General features: G+C 44.6%; 1 protein-coding gene and 1 long non-coding RNA gene across 2 annotated transcripts in view; both read right to left on the bottom strand.

The window, feature by feature from the left end:
- Window positions 1-10,572, bottom strand: part of LOC112450981 — a 34,224-nt gene extending 23,652 nt beyond the window's left edge. Inside the window, exons 1-3 of the long non-coding RNA XR_003039711.2 lie at window positions 10,156-10,572; window positions 7,491-7,597; window positions 5,630-5,743 (exon numbers count right to left, since the gene is read on the bottom strand). This is a non-coding gene — a long non-coding RNA (uncharacterized LOC112450981). The remainder of the gene's footprint in view (window positions 1-5,629; window positions 5,744-7,490; window positions 7,598-10,155) is intronic.
- Window positions 10,573-11,000: 428 nt separating this feature from the next.
- LOC108243478 (actin-related protein 3) overlaps window positions 11,001-16,040 on the bottom strand; it is a 10,921-nt gene continuing 5,881 nt past the window's right edge. Inside the window, exons 4-12 of the mRNA XM_017428937.3 lie at window positions 15,589-15,699; window positions 15,413-15,508; window positions 15,221-15,328; window positions 15,007-15,150; window positions 13,817-13,990; window positions 13,588-13,680; window positions 13,332-13,457; window positions 12,854-12,937; window positions 11,001-11,725 (exon numbers count right to left, since the gene is read on the bottom strand). Of these exons, the coding sequence (XP_017284426.1) occupies window positions 11,630-11,725; window positions 12,854-12,937; window positions 13,332-13,457; window positions 13,588-13,680; window positions 13,817-13,990; window positions 15,007-15,150; window positions 15,221-15,328; window positions 15,413-15,508; window positions 15,589-15,699 (1,032 nt within the window). The 3' untranslated portion in view covers window positions 11,001-11,629. The remainder of the gene's footprint in view (window positions 11,726-12,853; window positions 12,938-13,331; window positions 13,458-13,587; window positions 13,681-13,816; window positions 13,991-15,006; window positions 15,151-15,220; window positions 15,329-15,412; window positions 15,509-15,588; window positions 15,700-16,040) is intronic.

The raw sequence follows: 16,040 nt of genomic DNA, 5'->3' as shown, positions 1-16,040 counted from the left end.
CCGAAGAACCCTCTGACCGAAGAACGCTCTGACCGAAGAACGCTCAGAGCGTTCTTCGGTCAGACTGAAGAACGTTTCAGTAAACAGAGCTTCAAAGAACTGAAGTTTTAACAATTAAGGCGACTCTCAGCCACCAACACCAAACTTTAGCTACATATCTTTAAGTCGGACTCAACTGAAGCCTTTTTTGAGTTTGCTGAAGTTCATTAGGCGTGGCGGCCATCTTGAACCATGTTGGTTGAGTCAGTAAATCCTTATTTACTTAAATCTAACCTCAAAGCGGACAGACTTTATTCTGAAGCAATCACTTCCTGATGCCTCCTGCTGTTAACCACAGGTCTTTAAATCTGTCTCTTTCAGGACGTCCACACTGGAAGGACGTCCATGAGGGATCTTTGTCTTCATCACATATAAAAAAAAAGCCTTCATCCGCAGGATCATTAGCGTGGAAAGAGCGGGTCGTCGCCGCACTCCAAATCTGCCACCTTCTGTCAAAACACGCAGCGTTCACTTCTTCTTCATGAATATTATAAACACTTTTCAGCCAAACATGGAATTATTCACGGGGACGCCGCCGTCACGCAATAAATCTGCTAACGGAGGAGTCGGCCTCATCTGTAAAAGACGGGGGGGGGAGCGACACGGCGCCATCGCTCACGCTGAGAAATCATCTGGTGTAAACGAGCGGCTGCAGGAAGCTGGAAAACATGCAGAGATGCAAATCAGCTGCAGCATCGATACCAAACGTGGTTCTGATCCGATCAGATCCACGTCCAGAACCTGAGACGTCCGACCTGCTGACAGCCTGCAGGTCAGAGCGTCCCTGGAGGGGGGGCGGAGTCTGACGCTGAGGCTGCAGAACATTAAACCTGATAATTAAAGTTCTCGGCTTCTAACGGCACAGCTGTGCTGCATTCATTCGGCTGTTTGCAGGAACCATTTTAAATCTTCATACAGCCGAACGTTCGGCTCATTCAGCTCATTTAGCCTTTTCTAACTTTTATATATTTATAAATAAGTTTCTTCAGAAACCTGCTTCAGCCTGTTTTTATTGCTAGGCTAACTTTTAGCTTCTTTTAGCTGACAGTCAAACAGCTAATATTAGCTTCTAGCTAGCATTTTGCTCCTCTTAGCCAGCCTTTGTCACTTTTAGCTTCCTCAGATGATACATTTTTAATTCCGGCCTGAATGGTCTGATGCCGGACCTCGATGCTGCTCGACTGGGGATCAAACCCTCAACCGCCCAACCACTGGGCCACAGAGGGACTCGAACCCTGAACCTGACAGCCGCAGACGGGTGGACGCCCCCTCTCCACCTCTGGGTCGTGCTTTCCTCTCTGCCCACTCTGTTGTGGAAACGGCGCCCGCTCTGAAAGATTAATGGCGTCCGGATTAATGAGGAGCTGCGGCGCCGTCTCCATTAAACAGCAATAAGGAGAATTCACGGAGCTCCATCAGAGCGTGGGGGGGGAGGGCGCTGCAGAACCCTGCGTGGGGGGAACACGCTCACAAACCTCAAATGAAATTAAAACGCTGAACAGCTGCAGAAACAAAAACACTGAGTTCATCTTCTTTGTTCCTCTGCTGGAACAAACCCAGGAAGAGATGGAACGTTACAGGGAACGTGACACGGAACGTTACAGGGAACGTGACACGGAACGTTAGGAGAACAGTGGAGCAATAAGAACAACAAGCAGGAAGAGAAACGATGAAATTATTATTTAAAATTAAACAAAAGATTAAAACAAATAAAGATTTAATTTGATTTCTTTCTGAAGATCCAGTCGATGCTGAACGACTAAAGGAGCTGAAGCTGATGTGATGGGGCAGCAGGCGAAAATCAGCCAAACACCAGCCACAATCAGCTGAACACCAGCGAAAATCAGCCAAACACCAGCCACAATCAGCCGAACACCAGCGAAAATCAGCCAAACACCAACCACAATCAGCCGAACACCAGCGAAAATCAGCCGAACACCAGCGAAAATCAGCAGTACAAGCTAAAAATAGGAATACAAGCTACAATCAGCCGAACATGAGCTGAAATCACAGAACAGATACAACAGCTAAAACTACCACAACAGTAGCTGAATGCTAACACGAATAAGAATCTGTCCTGCAGTTTATTTTTATATTTCTGACAGTTTATTTAAAACTCTTTATTTTTATTTGATAATTTCCTGTTTTTGTTTCTACAGAGTTTATCCGTTTTTATGTTTTATTTTAATTCTCTTATTTCAGTCATCGTCTGTGTTTCTGTATAAATAAAGTTTTTTCTGTGTGAATTTAAAGCTGTAACCATGACAACAGCTGAGGTTTTCCTTGTTTTAATGAATAACATTCCTTCTGGAAGGTGGAACTCCCCCCCCGTGCTGTGATAAAACCTTTCGGCTGTGTGTTTCTGTGTTTCGGCTGCAGCCGTGGAAACTCAGCGCTGGTTCCGACTTATTTCCACATCTGTGTGGTCGCTTTCTGTCAGCAAAATATCTCAATCACTGGACGGGTTATAACGAAACCTCCAGAAAGTCATTAATATTTTTACATCTTTAGCTGATTACCTTGTGAAGAAAAATCCAACCCAAGATGGCCGCCACAACTAATCAACCTCGGACCGAAAAACGCTCTGATTAGGCTCCGAGCTAAAAGCTGAGGTGGTAGTAGCTGAGAGTCGTCCACAAACACTTTAACCCTCAGATCTTAAACGAGGTTTGACAGAAATATGATTTAATTTTAAAACTCCTGCATGAGGGCGGCGGGCGATAAGCATTCCTTCTTCTGGGTTTGAGTTATTCCTGCAGGAAGTGCTACAGCCAGCTGCTACAGCTTGATGACGTCTTTAAATGAGCGTGTGACTTCAGTCCAACCACTGCTCAGGACTTCTCTTTGAAGTGTCCATTCATCGGGTTCGTCTCTCTGACATCTTGCTCTTCCAGAACCGGTCCTGACGGGTTCGGTTCTGGCCCCGCCCCGGGCTGGCGTGCCGTGAAAAGGCGAGCGGCTCTTCTTCGTGGGTTTTGGTGCAACCTGACCCCCGAGCTGAAGGTGAACCTGAGCCTCCAGGAGCCGCTGCCTGACTGACGGGCTTCACAGCACGCCCAGCAGGTCCAACTCCTCTTCCTCAGATACGTGACCCCCGACCCCCCAGGCTGAAACTTTTGTTTGGATCACGACTTTCACCGAGCGATGAATAAAAGATGAGCTCTGAAACAGTAGACCCGTCCACACACTCCGGAGGAGTTCAGCCGCCGGAGTGGGAAATGAACCACCATGAAGCCTTTGACCTTTAACCTCTGTGAGGTCAACGCTGGTAAACTTATTAAACTACACCTCATTTCCTGATAAAAGCCCCCATCACACGCCACGCTCACCCAGCACAGGAAACGATCGAGCTTTTATAATTAACACAATAAAACGAGTGCAGAGCTCACAAACAGCCAGAGAAGAAGAAGAAAAGCTGCTGCTGCTGCTCGGGGGTTAGACTCCAGGAGGTTCTGTTACCTGGAGCTACAGGTGTGTTAGCACAACGCCAGGGCGGAAAGACATCAGCAATGACCTGCTGCCCATCAACCTGACAAGGGTCAAAGGTCATCAGGAGTCCATCGTTCTACAGAGAGAACAGGAAACATTAAAGGTGGCTGCTGTTCTTCAACCGGAGGGTCAAACCGTGCAGTGCTCAGACTACAGGCCTCAGTCAGCAGGTCAAAGGTCAAAGGGTAAAGCCTCTTCTTCTGGAGCAGAACCAGACCTGAGGACAGATGTTTACCCAGAATGCGCTGCAGCTGTCAGCACGGTGGTCACCCACTGAGAGTTCTGCTGCTGGAGGAGGTTCTACAACCTGCTGGGTCAGGAGCTGGACCGAGTTATTCCACAGAAAGCTGTTCCATTTTATCATCATTTAATAAATAATGAATCTGTTGTGTAATTTTGGACACTTGAGGATCGATCTGAATCATTTTAGAACCCAATCCTTCTCATCATGGCCCTGATGTGTAAAACCCTGGAAATAAAATGGCCAGACTTCCTGTTCCCCATGCCTGCAAACACAACCAGCCCTAAAGGCAGCAGAGCTCCCAGGTGAATCACAGCGAGCGCCGCGTGTTTTTATGACAGGAAATCAGCAGGAGAACGGTTCTAACTACGGCCAGGAACGGACCGTTCTCTTCTGACCGAGGCAGGAAAAGGTTGAAGTCCATCCAGACGTTAAAGCTCGTCTTATTGATGAAGATGATGAAGTTGGGACACGGTGGGACTCGGTTCTGTTCCACCCACAGAACGGCACTCAGACTCAAAGTCCCTCACAGATGACTCGGTGGCTCTGAGTTTCATTAGGTTTTAGTGCCGTGGAGAGTATTTATTAACACGTAATTGTTGGGCTGAATAAAAATCCAATAACTCTGATACATCAGTGTAATCAGAAGTTTAGAATTATCTCTGCGTCTCCACTGAATCTGTAATCAGTCTGAATTACTCACTCTTCATAAAACACCTGCATGCAGTAACAACAACACAATATAAAAGAATTATCTTTGTTTTAAGGGTACAGGTTAAAGAATAAATAAAAGTTTGGTGTAAAATGAATCCAGATAATTAAAACCATCAGATTATCCTTTTCAGACTGAACCTGACTTTGTTTCCCTCGCTGTCATAAATAAATCCTGACGTTTAAAGAAGGTTTTCCACAAACAGAGACGGCGAATAGAAATGAGCCAAAACCTGATTTTCGCAGCAATAAGTCTGTCAGCGAGGCAATAAGTCCACCTGCAGGCCTGGGATATTAGCATATGTACTTTTATTGGATCCCGCCAACGTTATTTACAGCATTTATCAATCTGACAGCAGAAAAGTCAGCCAAAGCTTTCAGACGAGGCGATTCGGATTTATTAAACATTTGGTTGGAGTTTAAAATGTTCTGATTGCGACGTTTGTTTCATGAGGAGATCACAGCGTGAGGACGAGTCTGCAGAACGGGAGGGACACCTGAAGCAGTGTCTGACACCTGCTGAACACGACCCAGAACCAGACGGTTCTCTCTGCAGCAGAAGAGCTCAGCAACCAGTCCCTGTGAGAGACGGGGGACACCTGGACAGGTCTGAGTCCATCACAGGGACACATGGAGCTGATCAACAGTGGCTACGACTCAGAGAGTTTAACAGGTACGGCGGCGGGCGATATGCATTGATGGGAGAAGGTTAAATTATTAAATGATGTTGGTTTCCTCACAGTGTATCATAAACTGTATCGACTCCTGAAGAAGCTTTTATTTTGACATCCAGGAGGAGAAAACCTGAGTCACAGTTTCTGTTTTCCTTCCCTGGAAGAAGCATCCTGTTCAACAATGTGCTCAGAATGAGATTATGTGCGCCCCCCCCCTCTCCGTCTCAATAAACTGTCCGGATCTCTGGCAGGAAGCCACGATTGATTTCCCCCGCCATCTGCCTCAGACCGCCGCGGCGCCGCATAAAGACGGAAACATCATCTGACAAAAAGGAAACTGACAGAGACGAAGCCTCTGTGCCGAGAGGACAAAGAGACGGAAAACTGAGGCGAGGTCAAAGGTCACCGAGGTCAGCGAGGACCGGTTACGGTCCAACAGAACCTGCTGGGAGGTTCTCCCTCTGAGGGTTTTTACCTGAGCCAAGGACAGAAGCAGACTCATCCTCCTGCGTCTCAAACGGATCAGAACCTCCTGAGGCCCGGCTTCAGTGGGCAGGTCTGCCGGCGGAGCGCATCATCACCCGCCTCCCTGGAGAATCAAAGGTTTCAGTCAGGAGAGAAGCTGCTGCTCTTTGGTTCTCAGGATAAAACTCACATTTAATATTAATTTCATCTGATCTCTTTCAAACCTACGGGTCAGGTTTATTATTTTATCTTGGTTAAACCATTTTAATTCAAAACACTTTAAAATCTGGGGCCATATATCAAAACCAACTTAGAGTAATTTAATCAGCATTATTTGAAGTGAGAAGGAAATCTTGTTCCACCTGAGATGTCAGGAAGGACGTTGGTCAATTTGTCCAACAAAATAAAACTTTTTATTTTTTGCACCCAACGGTTACCAACTACCACAGGAACGTAACCTGTCACTGCTGAAGCAGATGCTGCTTGATTTAATCGCAGAGAAAGCAGAACCCAGCCTGCCTGAGTTTTATGTCAGGAGCAGAATACTTGCTGTGAATAAAACTGTTTTTAAAAAGGTCCTAACATCTGGGTCTATTTAGAAAACATCCGCCGGCGGCGACTTCTTCTTCTTCTTGTAGAGTCCAAAGCTACAGGAGTACGGTTTAATACAAACTGACCAGAACACTTTAACAATGAACTTATTTCAGGTTAAATCACTTTCTGTGAAGTTCTGTGACGGGAATCAAACCTCCACGCCACACAGATTCAGGTCCGTTTGCTCTTTATGTGGTTAAAAAAAAAACGTTTCCTTTTTGAAACCAAGAGCAGCGAGGTTTTAAGGAGACGATAAGCTTTGATAAGAATCCGTCCTGCAGCTTTCTGTAAACCGATTCAGTCCAATAAGTTGATTTACGTCCAAAAACTTCATCAGCAAATCAGATAAAAGGCATCCGGCTCCCAAAGTTACTGTGATAAAGGAACAAGGTTAATGGGGTTCCCTAATCAGACTTCAACTTTCAGAACATCTGAAAACACAAACAAGACGAGGCTAGAAATCTTTGCATTAATGAGATTAATCTGCCTGAGAGGCTTTAAAGTTGGAGGTTATTTATTTGACACCCAGCTGTCTTACAGCAGGAAGGGATCCAAAGAAAAGAAGGCCTGATTGGGTTCCTGTAATCAGCTTCAACCACTCCAAGGTTTGCTGACCTCCTTCCTTTGAACCGGTGACACTATCAGAACCAGACCCGGCCCGGCCCAGAGACGGGAGCGACGGGAGCGTTAAAGCCCTGACAGCTCGGCGAGCAGCTTATTATCCGCCAGCAGCAGCCACAAAGGAAGCCTTCAGGGTCACAGATGGGCTTATTTACCACACCTGTCACCCGCCTCAAAGGCTCCGGCTGGAAACGCTGTAACTTTGATCAGCCACATGCCCCGGAAAACAACACACTCTTCATCGGGCACGCTTTGTTCGCTGTAAGCAGCAGAAACGTGGAGTCAGGAAGAGGTTAGCTGCCTTAAAGTTTGATCCAAACACGTCCAGGGTGGACGGTTTCACACGGGGACTCCGGCCATGAGAGCTGGAACACGATTATAAAACTGTGTTGAAGTGTGAGAACACTGAGCTGAAACTCAGTCATTAAAAGACAGAAGGAGAACACGTTCACTGAGAACGATGTTCCTGTAGGATGTTCTGACGCAGCAAACATCTCCTAAAGGAGACAAACCATCAGATAAAGTCAGGCTGAGCTCAGGCTGCAGATGAAACTAAAATAAAACAGATTTATGTCAATAGGAGTCCATAAAGACTCAATCTAATGCTCCCGGTGACTCCAACAGGTACAATTCTTTTCTTTTTATTTAAAATTCACCTTTTCTCTCTGCCGCCTGTCGTAGTGCAGGGAAATCCCTTCGTATAATGTTTGGCCTGGTTGTGAAGTTTGGGGAGAATGCAGGACAGGACGGTGTCCCTCCAGACCTATAAAAACAGATTTCAGAATCAGCCTAAGTAAAAGATAAACCCCCAGATTTCAACAAAATAAGAGTCGTTTTCAGGCTTGATGCAGAATTTAAAAAACAACATTTTACCAACAGATGTTTAGATTTAAAAAATATACAGAAAAACAAACAGTGTGAACGCTGACTCAGCGTTTATTTCTCCAAGCTCCATGAAACCCTAACAGGAAGTCTGAGACTGGGCCCAGGACAAAGACCAGGACCAGGAACAGGACAAAGACCAGAACTAAGTCTGAGACTGGGCCCAGGACAAAGACAGGGACCAGGTCAGAGACCAGGACCAGGACCAGGACCAGGTCAGAGACCAGGACCAAAGCGGATAACTGCTGTCTTTAAAGCCCCACCTGATAACGGTCGATGTGAACTCTGTTTAAAAACATTCTGGCAGAACCATTATCAGTTCACCCTGGAAGTGCTACAGCTAGCTGCTGCTGCCTTTTAGAACCAACAGCAGCTCTGGTTGTGTAGAAGTCTGGAGGTTCTCTCTCCCTGTGTTTGTGTTGAATCTTTAATTTTTCCTGACATCACATTAAGCAGCGTTATCGTTTCCTTTAACTCCTCTTTAATCGGCGCGCACGGCCCCGTCTGCAGCGGCAGGAAGTCGTAACGAGCATCTGTTTCCTGCTGTCAGGTGAGATTAATCTTCCTGTGATTGTCCCTCACTCGGCTGAAGCGGCGGAGATAAAACCATATTACTCTGCGCCGTAACACAGGAGGGGGAGCAATCAGAGCCGCCGGTGAGATGAATCAGGACGACGGATTGATGCGCCCGCGGCGACGCGTCACCGTTTGACCTTTCACCTCCGCCGCTGCAACAGGAGCAGCTCGGAGAACGTCTTTACAAACTGCTTCCCATCAGGTTCACAGAAAGTCAGAAATAAAACGAGCAGAAACACCAAAAGGTGCCACCTGTTGGACAATTAAAGAACTTCATTCAGAAAAATAACTAAAAGAATTAAATACATTTGAATTTAAGAACAGAACTGCAGAGAGAATATTTACTATTCACTGAAATAAGAAAATAAACCTTTAGAATCGTGTAATATTTAATCCACTGAGGATTAAAAGCCTTAATGCTTCCTCCTCCTAAATGGACTTCCTGTCGGGACGTTAGCTCCATTTAAATGCAGATTTTTCTCTTTTTGCCGTGCTGTAATGTTCTGACCCCAGAGAGGGACGACCCCCGTTTTATTTATCTGTCAGAGATTTAAACACTAAAAGGACTTTAATAACACGTCTGAGGGTCGGCGAAGACAACCTCTCAGAGCAGCTGCGGATGTCGGATAAAAAACTGTTTTTATGACATCTGGAGATATTTATATTTCCATTTAAAAAAGACGGCTCAGACGTTTCAAGGACAGGTTATGAACAGGTAATATCTTACCTGCTGTAGATAGAATCAGAGTTTAGTTACAACAGCTTGACCAGGACTAAAATATTCAATTAAATTCATCAACCCAACAGATCCCCGTCGAGGAGGAATCAACGAATTCTGACAGGAAAGCTGAGCTCCTCCAAGACCACAGATTCCAATTTATAATCCTTTCAAAATAAAAGACGAGGGCAGAGACAGGGATGCTTTGAGCTGATTTTCAGAAAGGGGTTGTGTCAAAATAAAAGCACTCCAACTTGAAAAGGATCAGAGTCAAACTTTTTCTCAAACGCAGTTCAAAACGTCTGAACTTTATTGAGATGGTGTGAAAGAAACAAACGGCTCAGATTCTGTGGAGTTGACTGAGAGTGGGTCCACTTCCTGTCAGAAACTAACACAGACAGGACGCTCAGGTTGGTTCTGAAGACATTTACGTCTTCACCCAGTCCTCGTTTCTTCACATGTTCCTTTCAAGCGGACAGACATCCGTCCGCTGTCCTTCTGTCCACCTGAGACGAGCTCATGTCCTCAGAAGTCCTCCTCAGTCGAATTTCCTGCCAGCTGTGATAATAACTTTCTAAAGTACTCTAAAATCATCCAAATGGACTTTATAACCCCAAACTTATTGAATAATTCCATAAATGTTATCCTCCTGATGTTAAGATATTTGCAAAATAAAAGTTTAAATAGTTTTGCAGACGAAAAATCCAGGTTTTCTAACTTCCTGCCTTCTCTGTAAGGTTTGGTATTATTAACAGAGCAGCTTTAAAGTTAAAAACACTGAAATTAGTAATAATTTTCCAAATTAAAGTCAGCATATCCCGGAAGGTGAAATGATCTTAAAAGACATTAAAGTTATATTTAAGTCTTAAAGTAAGTTTTCTGGTGAGGTTTTAACAAAATAAATGATAAATGTGTTCATAATAAACCGAACTGGTGGCAGCTCCCTCTAGCGGTGAAGAATAAAACTGACAGAATATTCACGTTTCTATTTTATCATTATTATAATTATTATTACATCCTGTTATAAATTAATTTATAGACATGAAATGCTTTCTTCAGTTAAGCAAAGCAGACCAAATCCAGACATGAATTGAAACCAACATGAAACAGGTGTATGTGGAACAAACAGGAAATGGTTCACTCACCTTCCACTGGCGTCCATTTTTAAAACGAAATCCATCCTTCTGTCCGTGCTGGTGAGTTTCTGAAAGATTCATCAGTCTTTGTTTCCAGTTTTGTCCCAAACGAGGAGCGGAACCGGCTGTAGCCGCTAGCTAGCTAGCTGCTAACCGGACTGCTAGCTTTAGCAATTCCAGGGTTGTAAAAGCTCCAAATATTTCAGCATTGGGCGGCTTATTTTTTAACGAAGTCCAATTTTTTATTGAGCGGCCGTCTCAACGAGGGCACCGATGATAAACCCACAACAATAACACCCGCCTGCGGCCGTTTTCAGCGCAGCTAAAGGCGCCAAATTGGCGGTTCTTCCTGCTAGCATAACCTCGGAGGAGCCATGAGAAGTTTTAAAGACCACGCCCACCGCCTCCAACTCTAAACCTGATTGGTTGATCAACCCGCCGCTCACAACTTGAGCTTTTATTTCCGCCCAGACAGAATAAAGAGAAACTCTGATTGGTTAATTGGGTTTTGCAGCTTCTTTTTGCCCAAACATTTTTTAAATTAGCCAATAAGATAAAAGTTTTTTTAGAACCCAACTAGTAATTTGTACTAATTCGATTTTAGAACCAAATTATCTTTAAGTGAACTCTATAGTCTTGTCCAAAAAATTGTACATTTAGGTTTTGGAATCAATTAGTTTAATTTTACAAATATTATCTAAACACGTGTAATGGGAAAAAAGGCTAAAACTGTATATGGCATATATGGTATCAAAGGTTGGTTTTGTCAAAAAAATAGGAATTTAATAATTTATTGGATAAATTGTGTTTATGAATAAATAAAAAAGTAAACATTCAATTAAAAACAAAACAAGTTTAGAAACAAATCAAAGCCTTTATTGGAATGTTGCAAGGCATTAAATACACAAGTTCAATTCTTTTAATAATTTGGTATTTAACAATAAAAAACAATACTGGTCTGACAGTCATTTTATTGATTTTCTTTGTTAATAACCTCAGTTTGTTTCACTGCGTGCCGGCAGTTTGAGGTGAGCAGGTCATTTAATGAAATGTGGGAAATAAAAAATTAAACTGGAAGAAAAAAACTCTTGATGGTGTTAAAGGTTTTCACCCGATTTACCAAATTTTACAAAAAAAGACTTTAGTATGGAATATAAACAAGCTCTAACAGGATGCAGGCGAGCAGAAACAGAAGAGAAATGTGAGCTGGAGTCATAAATAACCTGTTCTGATGTTAGAGAACTCAAACAGCATGGTTATCATCACCTCAAGAACCTGAAATGTTTCGTTTTACAGACCGTGTTCCCTCACCTTAAAAAAAGAAAAAACATTCACATCAAAATCCCAGCCCATCTGTTTGTTCTGCTCTCTTTTTATTTTTTATTATTTTTTAATTCTCTGGATCGCCTTCCTGTCACAAACATCCTGAAGGAACGATCCAGAATGTCACGCCACCGCAGCCCCGATGCCGCCGGCCCCGCCCTTAGGACATGACGCCGAACACCGGGTTGTGGCGGCAGATGCTCGGCCCGATCTCCTCGTAGTCCTTCTTGGTGTGACAAACCTGGTAGAACTCGGGCTGAGCGGGACAAAAACACAGGAAATCATCGTCATCATTCAAGTTTTCTGTTGTTTAAAATTTAAAATGTTTCACTCTGTTTTTTAACTTTGGGGTTTCTTCACCGACTTACAGCCAGTTTGATGGTTTCTGTCCAAACCTGAGCTGTTTGGTGGATTATTGTCTAAGTTTTTATGACTGAACGGAGAACTAACTGCTAGTCCAAGCTATCTGCTAGTTTTCACTGACGACTGGGCCAAGCTAACAGCAGGTTGTCGCTAACAGCTACTCCACACTAACTGCTATTGAAAGCTAACTGCTAGTTTGCGATGCCAACTGATTCGAGCTAACACCTAGTCCATTCTTGCTAACAGCTGATGAGTTACCTGTTAGCCCAAGCTAACGGCTAGTATGTTAGCTAACAGTTAGTCAGCACTAAATGCTAGTTCAAGCTAACAGCTAATCCATGCCAATGGCTAATCTGATTTAACGGCTAGTCCGAGCTAACAGCTAGTTTAAGCTGACTGCTACACATGCAGATAATTTAATAAATGTCATTTTTCACCACTTCTTTTTCATCTTTTCTTCACTGAACCTTGAAGAACATCTGTCTGTAAATAATTAAAGTTCTTATAACCTGACTGTGAAACACCAGGATGCTAATCTTCTTTTTAAACGTTTCTATGGTGTTTTTAATGTTAGGTTAGCATTTATGCTAACTGTTGCCTGTAAACAATAGGGTTTATTTGACATGTTACTGTGCACATTTTATTAGGCATAAAATATATAAATCAGTGTTTTTTAATGTAAAATAAGCCAAAGTCATTAAGTTGTAGGACATCTGTATTCTGGTTTAAGGCGCCTAAAGAGTCAAACGTCTCATTTATAAAGCAAAAAGTACAGATTTCCTCACAGTCTGTTTTTATGATCACACCTGTCACTAACATAAATTAATTTAAATCAGCTTTAGGATGAATCAGACCAGAACATGCAACAGTACAGAAAGTTTAAGGCTTTTCCAATCATAAACAGGCTAAAACCCAAACTGAATTTAGAGTCTGAAATATCGAGCGAGGAGCGTTTTCAGAGTAATAAAATCAGATTTACTGGTGCTGTCATATTGATGAAGAGTTTATTTGAGGTACTTACAGTTGATGCTAACATTGATCCGCCGAACCACACGGCGTATCTCTGCATGTGATGAGTGATGACCTGCACATCGATTGGTTTGGGCTGCAGAGGAAAATAACAACAATCAGACTGCGGCGCTCCCAGAGCTTCAGTGTTTCCAATAAAATAAATCACACAGTTACGGCTTTTAAAAAGGATTACAGCAGGTCTGACGCGCTTAATGTGGGCCAAATGTTACAGCGGTTACAACCGCAGCAGGGAAAAATCTGCACGTTTACGTGTTTAATCTTTAAAATGACAACATATAAGAACAAAAATACTATTCTGAGTGGATTTTAAGCAACAGCAGCAGAAAAAATCTTAATTCTGGACTTTAAAGTGATCATCAGGAGGTCTGAAACATTTGTCTCTTATTCCACTCTTATTCTCTTATTCCAATGATCTCCTCTCCCTTCGATATAACGTCTGTCGAAGCATCGGGATCTGCGCCGCCTACCTTCAGTTTGCCTCCACTCAGCTCCTCGCTCAGCTTCAGCCGAGCGTCCACAGTCCTCTTCAGGTCCCTCTGCAGGCGGCGCCCGAAGTCCCTGAACATGGTGGAGCCTCCGGACAGAACCACGTTCTGAGGAAGGAAACGACAAACCGGGAGCTGGACGGTTAGTCTGAATGATCCCTCTCCTCAATGGAAACAAAACGGTTGTGTTTGTTCAAACATCCTCAGAGCGCAGTGATCTCACATCCTCAGGCGTTACCTTGTAGAGAGGACGGCGGACATCGATGGGACAGTTCTGGATGACCTCGTCCACCACCTCAGAGATGGGCTGGGTGAAGTCTGGGTTGGCAAACTGGGATGGAAACAAACAACGACCATCATTAAACAGAAGCAGCGACTCCCCATAAATCCTGAGGAGATTGAACAATTTTATCCTGGTTTGAGAGCTGCAGAAAGCCGTGCAGGTAAACAGGTAAACAGGTAAACACCTCCGGGTGGAAGAAGATCTCCGGCCCCAGGAAGCGCTCGTAGCCCACGTCGATGGTGAACTCCTTCTTGCTGATGGCGTTGACGCCGGTGTACTGTTTGATCCACTTGGTGCCGTCGGTGTCGTACTTCTGGAACTCCTTGACCAAATCTGGACAGACGTAGCTGAAGCGCTCCTGGAGGGTGGAGCACAGCGAGGCGTTAGACAGTTCAGCTGCGACCCTCTGACCTTCGGTGTTATTATTGTTACCGAGAGCAACGGCAGCAGCGGGACTGTTGGTCCTTTACCGCAGAGCTGCACCTTTAACCTCGCCGACTGTGAAGCTCTTACTGTCATTTACAGACAGACATGCAGGAAACGTTAATGCTGCTCGTTTCCCGTCACATCGTTTCCTGTTTGCGTCTTGAGGTGATGACAAGCGGTCCGTCCCACCGAGGACAGAGACGAGAAGCCGTTTAATAGGAGGAATGAAGACGTTTTCTTCATTCGTGGAAAACTTTGTTATATTTTCACGGTTTTTGTTTCCTGTGAGGCTGAAAAGTTTGTCTTAAACTCAAACTGGATGTTTTAAATTTGTGCTGCTGTATTTTTTCTTCTTCATGTCAGTAAATCTCAGACCTGGCTGGATGTGACAGGTGGACTCAGAGCTCCATCTAGTGGCCTCAGGAGGAACAACATCCAACTGCATTTATTTATTAAATAACTAGTGTTAAATAATTAGTATCACAGTGTACTTATGTTTATAAACTACACTGTGCATCCATCCACCCGGCATATTTATAACACTTTAATCTGTATATGATGCATATAACACCTTCATCCTTCCCACACATCTGTTCATATCTTAATAATACAACAAATACTGTATTTGCTGTTTTATGCACCACTGGTTAGATGCCAAACTGCATTTTGTTACCTTGTACTTGTCTAACGACAATAAAGCTGTATCAATTTAAGAAAGGAGGGCGATCATGTATCAGCCTGTGTCTGTTTGTCTGTTAGTAAAATACCAGATCTAAAACCTCCATCAGGTAAACTTCTTTCACAGCCTCAGTTTTTAGGTGACAAATCAGAAACGTTGCACCTGCAGATTATTTCTACTTGTCAGACGTCCTGTGAGAGGATTTCTGTGTGAAACCGGAGTCTGGTTGGATAAAACGTCCCTCGGAGCTGCAGACGGTGCCGACCCACCTTCACAGCCTTAGCCGTCTCCAGAGACTGCTCAGGTGGGATTCCCACCTCTCGCTCCCTGAGCAGCTGCTGGGTGAAGTAGGTGATGTCCCGCCCGGCGATGGGGATGTGTTTTATACAGCTGCCGATCACGTAGCCTTCGGCCTGAAACACGGAGAGACAGACATCAACCCAAACCGTCACGAACAGCTGCAGGAAGTGTGCCTGAACTCACCACGGGGATCACGTGAGTCACGCCGTCTCCGCTGTCGATGACGGTTCCCGTGAGCGTCCGTTCCCCCACCTGTCGGGACGTCCAGGAGGCAGCGAGCGCCAGCACGGCCTGCCTCCAACAAACACAAGGAAACGTCACAAACGCCCCCAAATTAAATCACCGTGAACTGAAAGCGTCCAGGAGGACTCCGACCTGCACGGCGATGTACAGCCCCGGCACGTTGAATGACTCAAACATGATCTCTGCCGTGTACTCTCGGTTCTCCGGCGTGTTCAGCGGCGGCTCCGTCTGCAGACACCAGAACACAGAACCGTCACTCACACAGAGGAGAACAGTTCCGGGGTTCTGAGTCCGGACCCGGCTCTCACCAGGAGGAAGTAGTGGTCCTCAGGCTCGGCCCGCAGGTACTTGAAGATGATCTGCTCCATGAAGCGCTCCATCAGGTCCCAGTCCTCCACGATCCCGTGGCGGATGGGCCACTGAGGTCAGACAGAGTTCAGAGGTCAGGGAGTTAGATCACCGCTCGGCTGAAGACAAAGGTCAAAGGTCAAAGCTCAAGCCCACTGATCCTTCACTGAACTACAGACTGCAGGAGAGGAAATCAGTCCACTCACTTCTAACTGGACTGTTTTCTCCACATTTCTGATTTTTTTTAAATATAATTTAAAACACTCTTAAGCCTCCCTGGTAAGGTCTATTCGGGGGTTCTGGAGAGGAGGGTCCGTCGGATTGTCGAACCTCGGATTCAGGAAGAGCAGTGTGGTTTTCGTCCTGGCCGTGGAACACTGGACCAGCTCTATACTCTTAGCAGGGTCCTTGA

The sequence above is a fragment of the Kryptolebias marmoratus genome, linkage group LG6 (assembly GCF_001649575.2).
Source record: "Kryptolebias marmoratus isolate JLee-2015 linkage group LG6, ASM164957v2, whole genome shotgun sequence".
Classification (NCBI taxonomy): Eukaryota; Metazoa; Chordata; class Actinopteri; order Cyprinodontiformes; family Rivulidae; genus Kryptolebias; species Kryptolebias marmoratus.
Note: the sequence above shows the minus strand (reverse complement) of the source record. Positions and strands in the feature narration are given on the sequence as shown.